The sequence below is a fragment of the Coregonus lavaretus genome (assembly GCF_964263955.1).
Source record: "Coregonus lavaretus genome assembly, chromosome: 10".
Taxonomy (NCBI): Eukaryota; Metazoa; Chordata; class Actinopteri; order Salmoniformes; family Salmonidae; genus Coregonus; species Coregonus lavaretus.
The window spans coordinates 38796508-38816886 of NC_139997.1; the positions used below are offsets into that span (position 1 = coordinate 38796508).

Genomic DNA, 20379 nt, shown 5'->3' on the forward strand with positions numbered 1-20379 from the left:
CATATGACTATTATTGTATTAATTTGTATAGTGTTAATATAGTATTAGCACAATACTATGATTGTATTGTATCTAAAATGCATTTACAACACAGTATAATAAAAAAGAGGTTACATAGTCACGTATTTGTTGTCTATAGGAATAGCAGTCTCTTACTACTGCTCAAACCCATCTGTGTTGGAGTATTTTTATGAGTGAGCATGCAGACAAGAATGTTTAGGTGAAGCACTTGGTGAAACATCTCAGATTTTTTCAAGCAACTGTTTTTGTCCAAGTGGTGAGGGTGAGGGGTCAGGCTTAACTAGACTCTCCCAGCAGATGTTGACTCCCTCACCACCACCTTCCTCCATTTTCCTGTCCCACCACTCCTTCCCTACATACTGTAAAACAACACGCCTAGCCTATAGGACCGTTGCCAGTGGTGTTCTGGGCCAGAACAGCTGGACAGGATCAGTCTTTGGACATCTGAGCTTCATACCTCACCCAATTACAGTACATCACCCTCTAAAGAATCAGTCAAAAAGCACAACGGCTACAGAACAACTGCCTCAGCCAACCTCATAATTATCTGGTCTGAAAGACGGATATTATTGCTTACTGTGAATTTGCAAGTCACAACCATGACCATACAGAAATAGTTATCTATACAGAATTGTCTAGCCAGGCTTCTTTGTGTACAAGAGTTGACAACATGTTTCATCTATATAATTTGATGTCATATTCCAAAGTATTCTTCCTCTAATTCTTAAATAAACTCATGCAGCGCTGAGTTTAGACAGAACAGAAGTGGTAGCATGGGAACACTGGGCTCTCCTCCTGCTGCCATATTTGGTCTGTGCCTGACTTCTTAGCTGATCCTGGTTGTGGAGAGGCCTTATTGGGTCTGTCTCAGTCCTCAGGCTCTTCTGCAGAATGCAGCCCAGCTGCAGAGGCTCTGCAAAGTGAACAGAGGCTTATCTCCCTATACTCCACCCAAACAGTATTGTTATTGTATCATTATTACATTAACTAATTGAATATCTATATCCCCTCTCTGCCTGTAGATTAAGAAGCAGCAGCAAGACATCATGGGTTTCCTAACTGTCAACAAGATTGACTTTGAGGAGTGTGACATCGTCACTAGTGAAGACAACAGGAAGTGGATGAGGGAGAACGTACCTGAGGACTTCAGACCAACGACGGGTGTCCCCCTGCCTCCACAGATATTTAATGAAGAACAATACTGTGGGGTGAGTGTTGTACTGTAAAGACCCCTTCACAGCCCGGTACCTTTTGTAACAATTTGTGTAATAACCTAATGAAACACACTTAGTGAGACCGCTTCCCTTGTATTGTCATTGCAGAACTATGAGGCCTTCTTTGATGCCCGTGAGGAGCATGCAGTGTATGCCTTTTTGGGCCTAACAGCCCCTCCAGGCTCCAAGGTAAAGACAATGGTCTTATGGACATACTCAGTCTGTCACAACCACACACAGAGTAACATACGAATGTGCACGTGACCAGTCCGTCTACTTTTAATTGATTGCTTGTTGTTTTGAAGTGAACCTTACAGTGCTGAATTTGTAGCTTACTAAAAAAAATATGGTCCTAAATTGCCCTCTGGCCCTAGCTGTATACAGCCATTATAACATGACTGGAATGCTATTTTTGGCCAATGGGTATGTGTGGCCTAATTAACTGTTCTATCCGTTGAGGGAAGAGTGTCGCGTAAGAGTGATGACATCTGACGTAAGACAATGATAATCAACCCCACAGTTAGACTACAACACAATCAGTGTATAAGTTACATTTGTCCCAAAAAGAAGCTCAATGTCACGCCCTGACTCAGGGGACTCTTATATGTTGAGTCAGGGTGTGTATATTCTTTGTTGTGTATGTTCTATGTTGTTTTTCTAGTAGGTGTATATCTATGTTGGCCGGTGTGGTTCCCAATCAGAGGCAGCTGTCGCTCGTTGTCTCTGATTGGGGATCATACTTAGGCAGCCTATTGGCACTAGTGTGTCGTGGGATCTTGTTCCGGTTAAGGTTTGTTGTGTGTCTACCTTAGGACTTCACGTTTCGTTTAGTTTATTGTTTTGTCGTGTGTTTATTAAGTTTAATAAACATGTACGCATATCACGCTGCGCCTTGGTCTGACCCGTCATTCAACGAACGTGACACTCAAAAGCATTTGACTAACACACGGTAGATTATGAAATGTAAATTCATGTTCTGGAGGAAGGTTTTTGTGGCATGTTATTATGCTAAATCTATGCAATTCATCTCCATGTGTTGAACACGTGTTTAGTATCTGGTTCAACTGAGGCTTTAGCTTTATTTTTAGATTTCTACCTGTAGTACTTCTCTCTGAGGTCTCAGAATGTATGTTAAATGGCCATTATGCAATGACTGTGAGTTTTAAAGCGGCAATCAGCAGTTGCAACATTAACAACCCGTTTTCCCCGTCCCTGATTCGGTAGAAAGCTGAGGGATGGAGCTGGAGAAATGTAACCACTCTCAAATTCACAGACAGTGGTATGGATGCAATGACTGACAATCCATTATATAAAAATTCTAGTTTTAACCATGTTTTGAGGCTATATAGTGTTTACCCTGTTTACAAACATTGGAGTAAAACAAGCTTATATTTTGGGTTCTGATGGGGTACGACAATTGAACTAAGCTCATAAGGCATTTATACATTATAATCTTCAAGAATCAACAGGTACATATAATTAATGTATAAGTCCAAAAATGGATGTTGCAAAATGCAGATTGCCCTTTTAATGATTGTTTTGCTTTTTGTCCAGGCAAAATATAATAAATATCTCACAAAAGACGAATGCAATACAAATTGATTCACAATAACAAAGTAGTTGATGATTCACAATAACATTGTTGATCCTACAGGGTGAGTAGTTAATTGTAGTTAGTTGTAAGAACTCAATGTTGCTTTGAATTCCCAGGCAGTGTTTCCTCTTTTACCATGTATTTCACAGCACTGTTGCACAATATAGAGGCAATGAATGCTGACCTGCTTTTAAGCTGCAAGTCCAGACTGTTCTGTTGGCTACTTTACTATATCATTACAACACTTACACACAATTGTGGTTTTAAAATGACATAAACATTTTGGTGGAAGCATAATTACAGTTGGTCTCAACCCTGGTTTTGTATCATTTTCTTAGCACTGTTTTCATACCACCCACAGGAAGCAGAGGCCTTGGCCAGACAGGAACAACAGTAGCCGTATGGTTTTGGTTAGCGGACCACAGTGCCCTCTCCTGGCTTCTTCCAGTCAGCTCTACAGCAGCTTGCCAGTGCTCTTCTGGAACACGTCTTCTCAGACCAATCATAGAGCTTTATTTTTTGTGAAAGGTAATCAGACTGGTATCCAATTGACCAACAGAGCATGGCCAAATGTTGTGTTGTTTGACAATGTCTTTAAAGTGGTAACCTTGTACTGTTTCAATAGTTCAAGCCAATGCTGGGCAGTATCCAGTGTTCAATATGATTTTGAAATCAAGGCGGAATGAGTTCCCAAATACTAGGCATTTAGTAGATCATATAGACATACTTTGCACATATGAGAATATTTAATTCAATGAGATATTTTCATGTTTGATAATAAAATAGTGTTACTTTACTATCTTATTCTTAACCAGTTTCCTTGTTATTCTTGTAGCACAATGGTGTAGCCAGAGGACAGCTAGTTTCCGTCCAACTCTGGGTACATTTACTTCAATACAAAACCTAAGAGGTTCATGGTTCTCATCCTCTTCCATAGACGTACACAGTAATTATGACAACTTCCGGAAGACGTCCTCCAACCTATCAGAGCTCTTGCAGCATGAACTGACATGTTGTCCACCCAATCAAAGGATCAGAGAATGAATCTAGTACTGAAAGCATAAGCTACAATTAGCTAGCACTGCAGTGCATAAAATGTGGTAATTAGTTGACTGAAAGAGACAGAAAGACAGTTTTGAACAAATACATTTCTTTAAAAATGAAGGAGAAGCAAGAGAGAGAGAGAGAGCTAGCTATATATATCGTCATATTTTTTTCACTTTCACTTAGCTAGCGAATACAGCTAGATAGTTTAGCCTACTCAAACACCTGTCTCAAACAGAGAGGGATGCTATGTTAGCTAGCTGGCTATGGCTATCCAACACTGGAACTCTTCCAAGTCCAAGCTTTTGGTTTGATTAATTTATTACCATCGGGGCCTGCCGGTGTAACTGCTAAATTGCTTGCTGACTGTACTGCATTATTGTAGCGGGTTTACTAACGCCTTAGTTCTAGTAGCTATGTTGACTATGACGTTAGCTAATATGGTGACAGCGATGTAGGCTGTGTGTAGCGGTTATGATATGAAGGTTTGACTTGGAAAGGTTTTTTCACCTGGTCACAGACAGCTGATTTGTTGTGCACTGAAGGGTAAAGGTGAGAGCGCGTAGATTGCAGAAATAATTATGTGGTCTTGCTGTTTGTATGTGGCTGCTATGAAAGTGAACTGTGTTATGCGTGTGATCAGGGGTGTATTCATTCCGTCGATTCTGTTGAAAAAATAATCTTAAATGGAAGCAAACAGAACCAAACGGGGCTAAACATACCTGAATTTGTCCAATAGAAACTCTTGTTTGGAACTGTTGGACTAATGATTACACCCTAGATCAGCTAGATGCAGGCAAGAGTGTGCAAGGCGGTATTGAATGTGTCACTGTCTGTCACTTTGATTACTAAAAATGTTATCTCGACCCGTGCACCTACATTGTAAACTTTAATTCATAGGCTATGTTGCAGCAACCTCATGATGGATATGAAATGTATGCACTCACTAACTGTAAGTCCCTCTGGATAAGAGCGTCTGCTAAAATGACTAAAATGTTTTAAAAAATATATTGATGAGGCACTCGTCGAGTGTCACATCCGTCCCTCTACCTCACCCGTGGGCGCATGCTTCTTATTCGTGGGGGAAAAGGACGGTGGGCAGCGGCCGTGCATTGATTACCGGGTGCTCAACGACATCACGGTTAAGAACCGCTATCCACTCCCCCTGATGACGACGGCATTCGAGTCGTTGCAGGGAGCCCGGTTCTTCACCAAGCTGGACTTATGCAATGCCTACAACCTGGTGAGAATTCAGGAGGGGGACGAGTGGAAGACGGCTTTTACCACACCCAGTGGGCATTACGAGTACCAAGTCATGCCGTTCGGTCTAGCCAACGCGTCTGCGGTGTTCCAGGCATTGGTCAATGACGTGCTCAGGGACCTCCTCGACTACAGCGTATTCGTGTATTTGGATGACATTCTAATATTCTCAAAGGACATGAGTGAACACCAGCATGTACTGGATTGGCCCCAGCCCTCATCCCTCAAGCAACTACAGCGGTTATTAGGGTTTGTTAATTTTTATAGGTGATTTATTCATAATTTTAGCTCCGTAGCCACTCCCCTGACAGCGTGCACTCCTTAGCATGGACCCCGGAAGCGGGGAACGCATTTGATGCGCTTAAGCAGCGCTTTACATCGGCCCCGGTCCTAGGGCATCCTGATCCGTCCCAGCCGTTCATTGTGGAGGTGGATGCTTCAGATGTTGCGGTGGGAGCAATCCTGTCCTACAGTGGTTCCTCACAGACGGTAAGACTCACCCCTGCGCGTTTTTTTCTCGTCGGCTATCCCCGGCAGAGCGGAATTACGACGTGGGGAACCGTGAGTTGCTAGCGGTCAAGCTCGCCCTGGGGGAGTGGAGGCATTGGCTAGAGGGGGCCGCCCATCCATTCGTCAAATGGACGGACCATAAGAACTTAGCCTACATTCAGGGGGCCAAGAGGCTCAACTTGCGCCAGGCCAGGTGGGCGTTGTTCTTCACCAGGTTCTGGTTCACCATCTCATAGCGTCCGGTGCTCTCCCGGCAGTTCGACCCCGTGGATCTGGTGGAGAGGGATGACCCCATTGTCCCCAATGCCCTGATTGCTGCACCAGTTTCGTGGGGAATAGATAGGCTGGTCAGAGCAGCGCTACGGCGGGAGCCCGATCTGGGCGGAGGTCCATCGGGGAGGATGTACGTACCCAAGGCTGTGTGCTCGCTACTGCTTCAGTGGGTGCACGCATCCGACTTCACCAGCCATCCGGGGGGCGCCAGGACGTTGTAGTACCTGCGTAGGAGGTTCTGGTGGCCATCTGCTGAGGGGGATATGCGCGCCTTCGTGGCTGCTTGTCCAGTGTGCGCGCGCACAAAGAGCTCACGTCAGCCTGCGGCAGGGCTGCTCCGACCCCTGCCTATCCCCAAGCGTCCCTGGTCCCACATCTCTCTGGATTTCATTTCCACCCTACCCCCTCTGATGGATACAAAGTCATCCTGGTCGTTGTGGACCGATTCTCCAAGGCTGCCCACTTCATTCCCCTTCCCAAACTCCCGTCGGCCCGGGAGACGGCTAAGTTGGTGGTGCAGCACATTTTCCGGGTCCACGGCCTTCCCCAACATGTGGTGTCGGATCAGGGCCCTCAGTTCGCCTCCAGGTTCTGGAAGGCGTTCGCCACCTTCCTCGGCGCCTCCGTCAGCTTGTCTTCCGGCTTCCATCCCCAGTCGAACGGGCAGACGGAGCGCGTCAACCAGGATCTGGAGGGGGTGCTGAGGTGCTACGCCTACAGCAACCCAGCTACGTGGAGTCAGCGACTGGCGTGGGCGGAGTTCGCCCACAACACCCTTCTCTGCTCGTCCACCGGCCTTTCCCCCTTCCAGTGCCAATACGGGTACCAACCCCCCCTATTCCCCGAGTAAGAGGAGGAGGTGGCGGTCACGTCTATCCAGGCCCACATCAGTCGCTGTCACCGCACCTGGAGGCAGGTAAGGGCGATGCTTAAGCGGGCCTCGTTCAGGTCTCAACATCAGGCCAACCGCAGGTGTCGCCTGGCCCTGGTTTTTCGCCCGGGACAGAGGGTGTGGCTCTCCACGCAGGAAGCTGTCCCCCCGGTTCGTCGGGCCATTCAGAGTGGTCCGGCGAGTCAACCCAGTGGCCTACCGCCTGCTCCCCACCATGCGGGTGCATTCCACATTCCATGTGTCCCTCCTCAAGCCCATCGCCACCTTTCCCCTGGCTCCCCCTCCTCATCCTGTTCCCCTGCTGCGCCTCGCCGGCTTTTACTGTGGACCGGATCCTGGACTACCGGCGGGTGGGGAGGGGTCTCCAATTTCTGGTGGACTGGGAGGGTTATGGGCCGGAGGAGTGGTCCTGGGTGCCCAGGAGGGACATTATGGACCCAGGGCTGATAACAACATTCCGTCGCCTCCACTCGGAGGCGCCGAGGTGAACGGCTGGGTCCGTTCGTCGGGGGGGTGGGGCACTGTTACAGGAGGGGGTCGCAGTTCCGGAGCGACCCACTAGGTGTCATCCTCCGACAACCTTAGGCACCTCCTCACTCACAGTCTGGACTAATCAGTATCCTATTGGTGACACCTGTGTCTACCTGTTCACCTGTGTATTTATGCCCTCACTTCCCTGTGTTCCATTGCTCAGTTTTCTGTGTTAATTTGTCTATGTCCAGCAGTACTACTCAGTGTACGATCGGAGACCTATGTACAGATACTTGAGAAGTGTTCTCCCCGTTTCGTTATTTGTTTCAGTCGTAGGTACTATTTCGTATTTGGGCTGTCAGCCGGGGTTTTTTTAGATTATTTGCTCCGCCTTTATTTTATCGTGATAAGTGGGATATTTGCCCATTAATCAAGGCAAAACTGCTCCAGCTCCTTCAAGTTGGATGGGTTCCGCTGGTGTACAGCAATCTTTAAGTCATACCACAGATTCTCAATTGGATTGAGGTCTGGGGTTTGACTCGGCCATTCAAAGACATTTAAATGTTTCCCCTTAAACCACTCAAGTGTTGCTTTAGCAGTATGCTTAGGGTCATTGTCCTGCTGGAAGGTGAACCTCCGTCCCAGTCTCAAATCTCTGGAAGACTGAAACAGGTTTCCTCAAGAATTTCCCTGTATTTAGCGCCATCCATCATTCCTTCAATTCTGACCAGTTTCCCAGTCCCTGCCGATGAAAAACATCCCCACAGCATGATGCTGCCACCATGCTTCACTGTGGGGATGGTGTTCTCGGGGTGATGATAGGTGATGAGTTTGCGCCAGACATATCGTTTTCTTTGATGGCCAAAAAGCTCAATTTTAGTCTCATCTGACCAGAGTACCTTCTTCCATATGTTTGGGGAGTCTCCCACATGGCTTTTGGCGAACACCAAACGTGTTTGCTTATTTTTTTCTTTAAGCAATGACTTTTTTTCTGGCCACTCATCCGTAAAGCCCAGCTCTGTGGAGTGTACGGCTTAAAGTCGTCCTATGGACAGATACTCCAATCTCCGCTGTGGAGCTTTGCAGCTCCTTCAGGGTTATGTTTGGTCTCTTTGTTGCCTCTGATTAAGGCTATTAAGCTATTAGCAGGTAGCTTAGTGGTTAAGAGCGTTGTGCCAGTAACCGAAAGATCGCAGGTTCTAATCCCCGAGCCGACTAGGTGAAAGATCTGTCGATGTGCCCTTGAGCAAGGCACTTAGTCCTAATTGCTCATGTAAGTCGCTCTGGATAAGAGCGTCTGCTAAATGACTAAAATCTAAATCCTCCTTGCCTGGTCCGTGAGTTTTGGTGGTGCTCCGTGGGATGTTCAAAGTTTTGGATATTTTTTTATAACCCAACCCTGATCTGTACTTCTCCACAACTTTGTCCCTGACCTGTTTGGAGAGCTCCTTTGTCTTCATGGTGCCGCTTGCTTGGTGGTGCCCCTTACTTAGTGGTGTTGCAGACTCTGGGGCCTTTCAGAACAGGTGTATACAGTTGAAGTCGGAAATTTTTCATACACTAAGGTTGGAGTCATTAAAACTCGTTTTTCAACCACTCCACAAATTTCTTGCTAACAAACTATAGTATTGGCAAGTCGGTTAGGACTCTACTTTGTGCATGACACAAGTAATTTTTCCAACAATTGTTTACAGACAGATTATTTCACTTATAATTCACTGTATCACAATTCCAGAGGGTCAGATGTTTACATACACTAAGTTGAATGTGCCTTTAAACAGCTTGGAAAATTCCAGAAAATTATGTCATGGCTTTAGAAGGTTCTGATAGGCTAATTGACATCATTTGAGTCAATTGCAGGTGTACCTGTGGATGTATTTCAAGGCCTACCTTCAAACTCAGTGCCTCTTTGCTTGACATCATGGGAAAAATCAAAAGAAATCAGCCAAGACCTCAGAAAAACAATTGTAGACCTCCACAAGTCTGGTTCATCCTTGGGAGCAATTTCCAAACGGCTGAAGGTACCACGTTCATCTGTACAAACAATAGTATGCAAGTATAAACACCATGGGACCACGCAGCCGTCATACCGCTCAGGAAGGAGACGCGTTCTGTCTCCTAGAGATTAACGTACTTTGGTGCGGAAAGTGCAAATCAATCCCAGAACAGCAGCAAAGGACCTTGTGAAGATGCTGGAGGAAACGGGTACAAAAGTATCTATATCCACAGTTAAACAAGTCCTATATCGACATAACCTGAAAGGCCTCTCAGCAAGGAAGAAGCCACTGCTCCAAAACCGCCATAAAAAAGCCAGACTACGGTTTGCAACTGCACATGGGGGACAAAGATCGTACTTTTTGGAGAAATGTCCTCTGGTCTGATGAAACAAAAATAGAACTGTTTGGCCATAATGACCATCGTTATGTTTGGAGGAAAAAGGGGGACTCTTGCAAGCTGAAGAACACCATCCCAACCGTGAAGCACGGGGTGGCAGCATCATGCTGTGGGGGTGCTTTGCTGCAGGAGGGACTGGTGCACTTCACAAAATAGATGGCATCATGAGGAAGGAAAATTAAGTGGATATATTGAAGCAACATCTCAAGACATCAGTCAGGAAGTTAAAGCTTGGTGGCAAATGGGTCTTCCAAATGGACTATAATCCCAAACATACTCCCAAAGTTGTGGTAAAATGGCTTAAGGACAACAAAGTCAAGGTATTGGAGTGGCCATCACAAAGCCCTGACCTCAATCCTATAGAAAATGTGTGGGCAGAACTGAAAAAGCGTGTGTGAGCAAGGAGGCGTACAAACCTGACTCAGTTACACCAGCTCTGTCAGGAGGAATGGGCCAAAATTCACCCAACTTATTGTGGGAAGCTTGTGGAAGGCTACCTGAAATGTTTGACCCAATAAAGTGGTGATCCTAACTGACCAAAGACAGGGAATTTTTACTAGGATTAAATGTCAGGAATTGTGAAAAACTGAGTTTAAATGTATTTGGCTAAGGTGTATGTAAACGTCCGACTTCAACTGTATATACTGAGATCATGTGACAGATCATGTGACACTTAGATTGCACACAGGTGGACTTTATTTAACTAATTATGTGACTTCTGAAGGTAATTGGTTGCACCAGATCTTATTTAGGGGCTTCATAGCAAAGGGGGTGAATACATATGCACGCACCACTTTTCTGTTATTTATTTTTTTCATTTCACTTCACCAATTTGGACTATTTTTTGTATGTCCATTACATGAAATACAAACAAAACCCTATTTAAATTACAGGTTGTAATGCAACAAAATAGGAAAAACGCCAAGGGGGATGAATACTTTTGCAAGGCACTGTAGTAGCCTAAACCTATCGCTGTTACATTGAGCTGTGTGAAGGGAAAATTAATGACAGTCATCCAATATGCTGTAATAGAAATAAGGCCCATAAAAAAAGAATCGTCCTCCCTCACCTTAAACGGCACCGACCGCCACTGCGTCACATATTCTTTCAGTTCTCCTTACATTTTAAATCTGATGTGTCACACCACGGAAGGTAGCAGCTGAAGAGCAGAGGCAGTAAGTGTTTTCACTTTATTTCTGAAAATACTTCCTGTTTTTAACATTTGCTACTCAGATGTTCCATACAATTAGGGACAGCACAATACCGTGGCTGCTTACCAGTCAGAGACATCTGTAGCTAACTTGTAAACCTTGTATTAGTCGACAGACTGAAGGAAACATAATATATTCTAAAAACAGAGGTAGGGATATTCTCAGCACCTGTCCTGTGTTTTATACTATTTTATGTTTTATGTGACCTGGCAAGAGAATCTGAGTATTTATCTATATTTCGAGCCTGATAATCTATGTCATGGTAACATAATACTTTGGGGTAGTTTACTGGAACCAGATGAATGCTAGTCCTGGAATAAAATCTGTGGACATACACAATTGAAAGTGCTAGTTGGTGTGGTTTGCTGCTATGTTGTATTGAGATAATATGCACTGTTGTGTAGTGGTTGTCATGTTGGGAGAAGCCTTCATCAGAGTCTTCAGGTATAGGAAAGAGGATTGTGATTGTGATTCCACAAAGGCCCAGGAACGTCCACCACACCCTGCTCCCAATATCATTCTGAACCCAGGTTCAATGTTAGGTAAGCATTTTGGATTTGTTCGAAATACTGCATGTCTTCCTGGATCAGTTGGCTATGCTGCATTTTAGAAGATTTGAGATTAAGTGCATCCAGGCATGAGTACGATGTTTAATAATTTCATTCATTTTTGATTGAATACGTCAAATTAAAAAATGTGCTTCTGGTGTGTGGGCTGCACAGGAAACATGGAAGGCCTGGTGCAGTCTGGTCCTAGAGCGACAACTAGGCCCAGTGATGCCCTCACCATCCCCAATAGCCACAGTGACGACTATGGTGACCTGGAGCTCTATCGCTCCTGGTGCTGCACCACCTTCTGCAAAGACTACCCCGACCTGCAGCTCAGAGGAGACCATGTGGGAAACAGGAGCTCAAAGAGCCTGCGGCTGGAGAGTGAGGTGTTCCAAGGGCCACTTCTTCAATCTCAGGACCTGGGAGAGCTGGAGTCCTTGGAACCCACAGGGCCTGTGGAGCCTGGGGTGCGGGTGGAGTCCCAGCCCCTGCAGGATGAGGGTTACCTGGTCATAGACAGCAGCATCATCACCCTGAACAGGGAGCCTCTGTCCAACTCCATGCTGAACAGCTACCTGGAGAGTAAGCTGCTGGAGGTGTACAGACAGCACATGCAGGACAGCCTGGCCCGGGGCAGCTCTCCCCTGGTCCAGACCCCTCCCCAGGGCCTGGTACCAGCACCAGTGAAGCAGCTCAGCCAGTATCTCTGTCAGGACCACGGCCTAGACTCCAGTACGGCCCAGAGCATCGTCATCCACTACCTTAGCACCTGCACCGTGGCCAGCTCCAACTTCAGCTCTCCCGACCTGCGCATCTCCAACCTACGCATCCCCAACCCTGAGCCCAGGAGGAAGCCCACCTGACTGAAACCAGCAGTATTTCCACTTTGTCTGCCGACTCTAACGTACTTGACAATGCTAAAGCATTCCACTGAATCTATACTTGATGGTCAGTTGTATTGCATTCAAGGGGTAACTTCAATTGATATTTGGGAAGGAGATCCCATTATTTTGTTGAATTGTTGGAAGAAATATCTTTAGAAAATGCCACAATGTCCGAAATATTTACTACATAAATGCAACCAGTTGCTATAATGTAATGCTTGGGAGCCTGAGACAATGTCAAGCTTTCAAGTTTAAAGACAAAGAGTATAAAAACAGGGAACTGTGAGCTGACGTTGTAAAGAATCTTGTTTCTGAGAAAGGATTCCTCACAGATATTGCGGATCTGAAATTATATAGTTTTAAACACAGACTTACAAAACCGTAAAGAAAAAATGCAATTTTGCTATCTTGGGTGTCGAAGCTGGAAATTATTGCCACCTGCTGTCATACATAAGCATTGCATGTTTACTGGAAGTGTCACATTGCATTTTGACAAGAAAGCATATTACACAACATCTGTGTTAGATCAACATATCACGCTGTGCCAAATTTCTAATGCGGTTTAATCTTGAATGCAACTGACTGAATAAAAAATAAACATTAATATGCTAAAGAACTGAGTTATTGCCGTCATGTCTTGTGGAGAATAAACTGTATTGGCCATTGGAATGGGGGTTGCAATTGACTATAATATACACTTACTGGTTTAGCCATGGTGGGTTGATATTTTGCCTGAGTGAGCCTCTTGATCTTAATTTGTAAAATATCCATCTGGATCACTGGCATGACTTGTGGATAGGTTAATTTCAGAATTCAAAGCAGGGACGTATGGCTGGAAGGGTTTACGTGAGTGTGACTATGTGATAGCATGTTCTAGATATGCATGCATTTTTCTTTCAGTTGGGTGCATCTAATGTGAAAACCAGTATTGAGCGACATTAAGCACATGTTTAGTCTAGGGGTAGGCTATGATGGACCATCTGGGCATTGCTAGTGATCATAGTGGCATGCTGCTTGGGAACTAGACCGAGAGGATTAACAGTAAACCAGTGTGTGTCGGGAGTGAGTGCCAATGCCACCAATTCACACCCTGTCGGGAGCCACTGGGTCATACAGCAGCCATGCCAAGGACTATTAGCATGGCATTGTTAGAGCAGCAGAGGAGAGGGTAAGGGTTATGGAGAGTGGTGGCCATGTGTGTGTGAGTGTGTGAGTGTGTCTGTGCGTGTGCGCACGTGTGTGACTATTCCCATACCTCTGATCATTTTCCAGAACAAAATGTTGAGGTTTCTGCCATTTTACACCATAAAGTGAAACCTATGGGGAGACTTGAATAAAGATACAAGAAATGGCCAGATCTTCAAATAGTCAGTAATAGGCTTAGCAGGTACAGTATTAGGTAAATATGTGTCATCATGCTGCCCAGCACAGCAAGGACTGAATTATTAACCATATCATGGTGGGACTCACAGACTCATACAGTGTGCACACACCATAAATAGTTGATTATAGCTGTAATAGTTAGTATGACTATAGCTCAATAAGTATGTACTACATTTCCTTTCCATATAATAAAGCATGGGGACATCAGAAATAAGTGATTAGCACACATCCCACCATTTGTCACGATGTGGTTTTACAGTAACTGAGATATTTTGTAATTAACTGAAAAAAACGACTTGGACAAACAATTGTGTCTTTCATGTTTTGTTTTAGAATTATTACTTCAATTTAGAATCATTACCTGAAATTGCAGGGTGGCCCAGTTTTATATGGTTTCCCCCCATACTATATCTGTCACGGTTCAGACAGACGACCAGAGGACCACAATTGCGTCACACCAGAAAGTTTATTAAAACTTAAGGGAAAAGGGAAGTAGGGAGTGAATGAAGGCTCCAGGGGTAACAGGGATCCCGTCCAATGTGCTGGGTCTGTGCCCCCCCCAGTGGCAGCGATGCGTCCTATGAAGCCGGTGGTGGGTGGTCCAGAAGTCCTGGGGGGGGGAGACACAGACACAACAGGGCGGAATGAAACAAGGCAGCAGTACAGTTCAAGGGAAATCCAAAATACGTAGTAGCAAGGCAGAAGGCTGGTCAGAGTTACCGGGATTGAAGAGTAGTCAGGAGTCGTAATGGCAGAAGCAGGTCTGGATCTCCTGGGGCAGAAGAGTATCCAAAAATCAGGCAGGTCCGGGGTCACAAAACCAGGGTGAGCCAGAAGCGCGAGCAAACAGGTTCCGGGTGTGAGCTTTGCAGACGATCTGACACCGGAGAGCTGAAAGACAGGGCCTTAAATACTGGGAGAGGTAGTGGGTAATGCAGCGCAGCTGGCAGAGTAATTAGAGCAGAGCAGAGCAGGGACAGGTGGAGCTAGTTAGGCTGAGTAGAGAGAGTGGTGAGCAGAGTGGAAGAAAATTAAGGTGGTAACCCGGTGGAGTGAGAGGCTCATGACAGAACCCCCCCCCCAAGGGACGGCCCCAGAAGTCCCAAGAGCAACACCACGCCGGGCGGGAGGAGGGGAGCCGGAGGAGGGCTAGAACTCCTCCGAACGGTCCGAGTGAACGTCCTCATCCTCGGAGGAAGCCGGAGGGCCGTGGTCGGGAGGTGGGACAGGTCCCGAGACAGGATCAGGCACAGGACAGGAAGCCGAGCGGGCAGGACGGTTAGGGACCCCTCTGGGGCGGCCCCTACGGATTGCAGGTTGATCAGGATGCCGTTGGTGGAAAGCGGTGATGAGAGTCCTATCCACAATCCGACTAGCTGGCACCCAGGTCCTTTCCTCAGGTCCATAGCCCTCCCAGTCAATGAGGTACTGGAGACCCCTACCCCTCCGTCTGGACCGAAGCAGGCGGCGGACGGTGTAAACCAGACCACCATCGACGAGCCGTGGAGGAGGAGGACAAGGCGCAGCAGGGACCAGCGGACTCTCATGGATGGGCTTAATCTTAGACACATGGAAAGTGGGGTGCACCCTCAGGGAATTAGGCAGTTGGAGCCGGACAGCAGTTGGGCTAATCACTCTTATGATAGGGAATGGGCCAATGAACCGAGGTGCCAGCTTCTGCGACTCCACCCTGAGTGGCAGGTTCTTCGATGACAACCACACCCTTTGACCAACATGGTAGGTGGGAGCAGGAATTCTCCGACGGTTGGCCCCGGTAGTGTAGCTGGCAACGGATCTGAGGAGTGTGGCTCGGGCTTGTGACCAGGTGCGGCGACATCGACGGGCAAAAGCAAGTGCAGATGGGCAAGTAACCTCCTCTTCCTGGCTGGCAAATAGAGGAGGCTGGTATCCATAAACACATTGGAAAGGGGACATACCGATGGCAGAGCAGGTCAGAGAATTGTGTGCGTACTCCCACCCATGTCAATTGCTGCGACCAGGAGTGGGGGTTGCGTGAAGTCATGCATCGCAGTGCCTTCTCGAGCTCCTGATTAGCCCGCTCTGACTGCCCATTGGATTGGGGATGGAATCCGGAAGTCAGACTGACTGTGGCTCCCAGCAGGTGACAGAACTCCTTCCAAAAAGCGGAGGAGAATTGTGGACCACGGTCAGAAACTACATCCTTGGGCAGTCCGTGGATCCGGAAGACGTGTTCCAGGACCACCTGGGCGGTCTCCTTGGCGGTTGGGAGCTTGGGGAGGGGAATGAAGTGTGCCATCTTGCTGAAACGGTCAACTATGGTGAGAATGACGGTCATGCCACTTGAAGGGGGCAGCCCCGTGACAAAGTCAAGGGCGATGTGAGACCAGGGACGTCTGGGCACAGGCAGGGGCTGCAGCAATCCGGCTGGGGGCTGGCAGGACGACTTGTGTTGGTTGCAGATGGGGCAGGCTTGGACGAATTCCCGTACATCCTTCCTCAGAGAGGGCCACCAGAACCTCTGGGCGAGCAGGTTGTAAGTGCGGGTGGAGCCAGGGTGACAAGCTAGGCGGGAGTCATGTCCCCACTGAACGACCTGGGACCTCAGGTCTTCGGGGACAAAAAGGCGGTCAGCTGGGCAAGTGCTGGGACCTGGCTGGTTACGGAGAGCCTCCAGCACCTGTTCCTCAACAGCCCAGGTCAGAGCTGCAACGATGCAGGGACTTGGCAGAATCGACACAGGGTCCTTGGAGGGGGTGTCATCCTTCTGGAATTGACGGGAGAGGGCGTCTGGCTTGGTGTTGCGTGATCCAGGCCGGTATGACAGAGTGAAATTAAACCTGGTGAAGAACAGGGCCCAGCGGGACTGCCTGGAGTTCAACCGTTTGGCCGTGCGGATGTACTCCAAGTTCTTATGATCGGTCCAAACGAGAAATGGAATGGTGGACCCCTCCAGCCAGTGACGCCACTCCTCCAAGGCAAGCTTCACAGCCAGCAGCTCACGGTTCCCTATGTCGTAATTGCACTCAGAGGGGGACAACCGACGTGAGAAAAAGGCACAGGGATGGAGCTTCCTATCCTCCGCAGCCCACTGAGAAATCACAGCACCAACTCCCACATCCGAGGCGTCCACCTCCACAATGAATTGCCGGTCCACATCAGGCATCTGGAGGATGGGAGCGGAGGTGAACCTCACCTTGAGGGTACTGAAGGCTTTGTCGGCTGCTGGGGTCCAGGTGAAGGGTTGCTTGGTGCTGGTTAGAGCAGTGAGAGGGGCAGCAACGGTACTGTAGTTCCGGATAAACTTTCTATAGAAGTTAGCAAACCCCAGAAACTGTTGCAGCTTCTTTCTGTTCTCCGGAACTGGCCATGAAGTGACTGCTGATACTTTGGCAGGATCCATTTGGATACTTCCCTCTGCCACTATGTACCCCAGGAAGGCCACTGTCTTGACGTGAAACTCACATTTCTCTGCCTTGGCGTAGAGGGAATTCTCCAGAAGACGATGAAGGACTTGCTGGACATGGCGGGTGTGTTCAGACAGGTTTCTGGAGTAGATTAAGATGTCATCCAGGTAAACGAAGACAAACTTGTTTAACATGTCCCGCAGTACATCATTCACTAGAGCCTGGAACACAGCAGGAGCATTGGTGAGGCCAAAAGGCATAACCAGATACTCGTAGTGGCCTGTTGGTGTATTGAATGCGGTTTTCCATTCATCTCCCTCCCGGATCCGCACTAGGTGGTAAGCGTTTCTGAGATCCAACTTGGTAAAAACAGTGGCTCCCTGGAGCAACTCAAAAGCAGAGGTGAGCAGAGGCAGAGGGTAACGGTTTTTCACTGTGATGTCGTTGAGTCCCCTGTAGTCGATGCAGGGGCGAAGAGATCCGTCCTTCTTCCCCACAAAGAAGAAGCCAGCACCAGCAGGAGATGAAGATGAACGGATTAATCCTGCGGACAGAGAGCCATTGATGTAGTCCTCCATGGACTTTCTTTCAGGAGCAGACAACGAATAAAGACGACCCTTTGGAGGGGCTGTTCCAGGGAGGAGGTCGATGGCACAGTCGTACGGTCGGTGAGGGGGCAGAGATGTGGCTCTTGCTTTGTTAAACACCTCTCTGAGACCATGGTAGCATTCTGGGACATTGGAGAGGTCAGGAGCGGAGTTAGTAGGTACTGGCCGAGGGGGTAGTGCGGCAGCAAGCAGGCAGGTTCGGTGGCAGTCCTCTCCCCACTCCCTGATCACCCCGGTCACCCAGTCGAGCTGAGGGTTGTGCCGGCGGAGCCATGGGTAACCCAGGATGAGGGGTTGGCCTGGAGAGGGGAGCAGGTGAAACTGGATAGTTTCTTGATGGTTTCCGGACAGACCCATCGAGACCGGGGCCGTGACATGAGTGACCGATCCGAGTAAGTGTCCGTCCAGTGCCCGGGCAGGAATAGGAGGTGTCAAACGGAGGTTCTCCAGTCCCAGTTGGCGTGCCAGCTTGATGTCCATTATGTTGGCTTCGGCGCCAGAATCCACCAGAGCAGCCAGGGTGTGAGTTGAGTCAGAGAGGCGGAGGTGAACTTGCAGCAGGGGTTTGCGGTCGGAGGACTGGATGGTCATTGAACTCAACCGGACTCCCCCTATGCCCGGTGAGCTTCGGCCCTTTAAAGGGCAGGTTACCACACGATGTCCATCACCTCCACAATAGAGGCAGAGGTTTGAGGTGAAGCGGCGCTGGCGCTCTGCAGGAGTGAGAGAGGCTCGCCCAATCTCCATAGGCTCAGACTGATCAAGCTGACCTGGGTGAGTGGCAGTAGATGACAGGAGCCCAGTCGGATCTCTCCGAATGCCGGTAGTAGGTGGACCTTGGCGCCCCCTCTCACGACGACGGGTCTGTATCCTTCTGTCGATCCTGACAGTCAGTGCGATGGCTTCATCAAGAGTGGAAGGCAGTTCATGGGAGACCAACTCGTCCTTGATATAGTCAGCCAAACTATGGAAGAACGCGTCCACCAACGATGGTGTGTTCCAAGAACTTCGTCTAGCCAGGGTTCGGAAGTCGATGGAATGGTCTGCGACTGTACGTCTGCCTTGTCGAATACTGAACAGTTCACGAGACGCCTCTGCGGTTGGTGAATCCAGGTCAAACACCTTCAGCATCTCCTCAGCAAACAGGTCGAAGGTTGCACATGCGGGGGTTTGACGTTCGAACTCTGCTGTTCCCCAGAGTCGAGCTCGGCCCGTCAGGTGAGTGATGGCATACCCAACTTTAGCCCCCTCCGTGGCGAAGGTCCTTGGCTGCAAGGAGAACTGAAGTCGGCAGCTAGTCAGGAATGGCCGGACCTGGGTTGAATCGCCGTTGAACCGCTCGGGGTTTCCAATCTTGGGTTCCGGAGCAGCGGCTGCAATGACCGGGGCAGGTAACTCGGGGGCAGGGCTGGTGGGCAGACTGGCTGGGGTAAGGTTGGTGAGGAGTTGAATGATCATGGCGAGTTGTTGTTGCTGCTGCTGGAACTGCTGCTCATGCTCATCGGTTTCCATGTCGGGGAAAGTGTGCGCTGAGTCCATAATGGTCAGATCGTACTGTCACGGTTCAGACAGACGACCAGAGGACCACAATTGCGTCACACCAGAAAGTTTATTAAAACTTAAGGGAAAAGGGAAGTAGGGAGTGAATGAAGGCTCCAGGGGTAACAGGGATCCCGTCCAATGTGCTGGGTCTGTGCCCCCCCCAGTGGCAGCGATGCGTCCTATGAAGCCGGTGGTGGGTGGTCCAGAAGTCCTGGGGGGGGGAGACACAGACACAACAGGGCGGAATGAAACAAGGCAGCAGTACAGTTCAAGGGAAATCCAAAATACGTAGTAGCAAGGCAGAAGGCTGGTCAGAGTTACCGGGATTGAAGAGTAGTCAGGAGTCGTAATGGCAGAAGCAGGTCTGGATCTCCTGGGGCAGAAGAGTATCCAAAAATCAGGCAGGTCCGGGGTCACAAAACCAGGGTGAGCCAGAAGCGCGAGCAAACAGGTTCCGGGTGTGAGCTTTGCAGACGATCTGACACCGGAGAGCTGAAAGACAGGGCCTTAAATACTGGGAGAGGTAGTGGGTAATGCAGCGCAGCTGGCAGAGTAATTAGAGCAGAGCAGAGCAGGGACAGGTGGAGCTAGTTAGGCTGAGTAGAGAGAGTGGTGAGCAGAGTGGAAGAAAATTAAGGTGGTAACCCGGTGGAGTGAGAGGCTCATGACAATATCCATACAAGCTTGATGCAAGCAAGCATCACTAGGTTTCTATTGGTTAAAACACAATGGATTCGTTTCGGTTCCAACTCATATGGGCTGGAAATGACGTCTGTTAAGGGGGTGAACATATTTCTGATAATAAAGGTATTATAATTGTTGATATTATATTTAACAGAAATGTCCAATCGAAATATAATGCCTCACGCTCAGCTGCCAATGCTTCTCTATAAAGGCGTCGGGTAATTATGTATTATTGCACCATTCCTTCCGTCTCTGGAACGAAGCATGTGATGCTGCGGTGTGCAGGGGAGGGAGGGGTTGCAAGACTTTCTCACTCATAGAGACTCCCTTCTCTATACAGTGGTCGGCAGGTACTGTTGTGTGTGAGAGAGAGAGAGAGAGAGTGAGAGAGGGAGATGGGCGGGGGAGTCGTTTCTGTGAGCGCGTGGACTGCACCATCGCATTCCTTACCCAGGAT

The 20379-nt window shown here is 48.2% G+C and overlaps 2 protein-coding genes across 3 annotated transcripts in view; both read left to right on the forward strand.

Annotated features, from left to right (window-relative positions):
* The window catches only part of LOC311136234 (adapter SH3BGRL-like), a 13127-nt gene extending 9489 nt beyond the window's left edge, over positions 1-3638 (forward strand). The window contains exons 2-4 of one of the 2 annotated variants that reach the window (XM_084170362.1): positions 1044-1229; positions 1344-1424; positions 3191-3638. In XM_084170362.1, coding sequence (XP_084026488.1) covers positions 1068-1229; positions 1344-1424; positions 3191-3226 — 279 coding nt within the window. In that variant the 5' untranslated portion in view covers positions 1044-1067 and the 3' untranslated portion in view covers positions 3227-3638. The remainder of the gene's footprint in view (positions 1-1043; positions 1230-1343; positions 1425-3190) is intronic. The other variant, XM_084170361.1, reaches the window with a different exon arrangement.
* Positions 3639-10946: 7308 nt separating this feature from the next.
* LOC311136041 (TLR adapter interacting with SLC15A4 on the lysosome-like) lies at positions 10947-12929 on the forward strand. The gene is made up of 3 exons (XM_084170106.1): positions 10947-11033; positions 11289-11426; positions 11607-12929. Exons 2-3 carry the CDS (start codon positions 11297-11299, stop codon positions 12296-12298), a joined length of 822 nt encoding a protein of 273 aa, XP_084026232.1. The 5' UTR covers positions 10947-11033; positions 11289-11296; the 3' UTR covers positions 12299-12929.
* The last annotated feature ends 7450 nt before the right edge of the window (positions 12930-20379 follow it).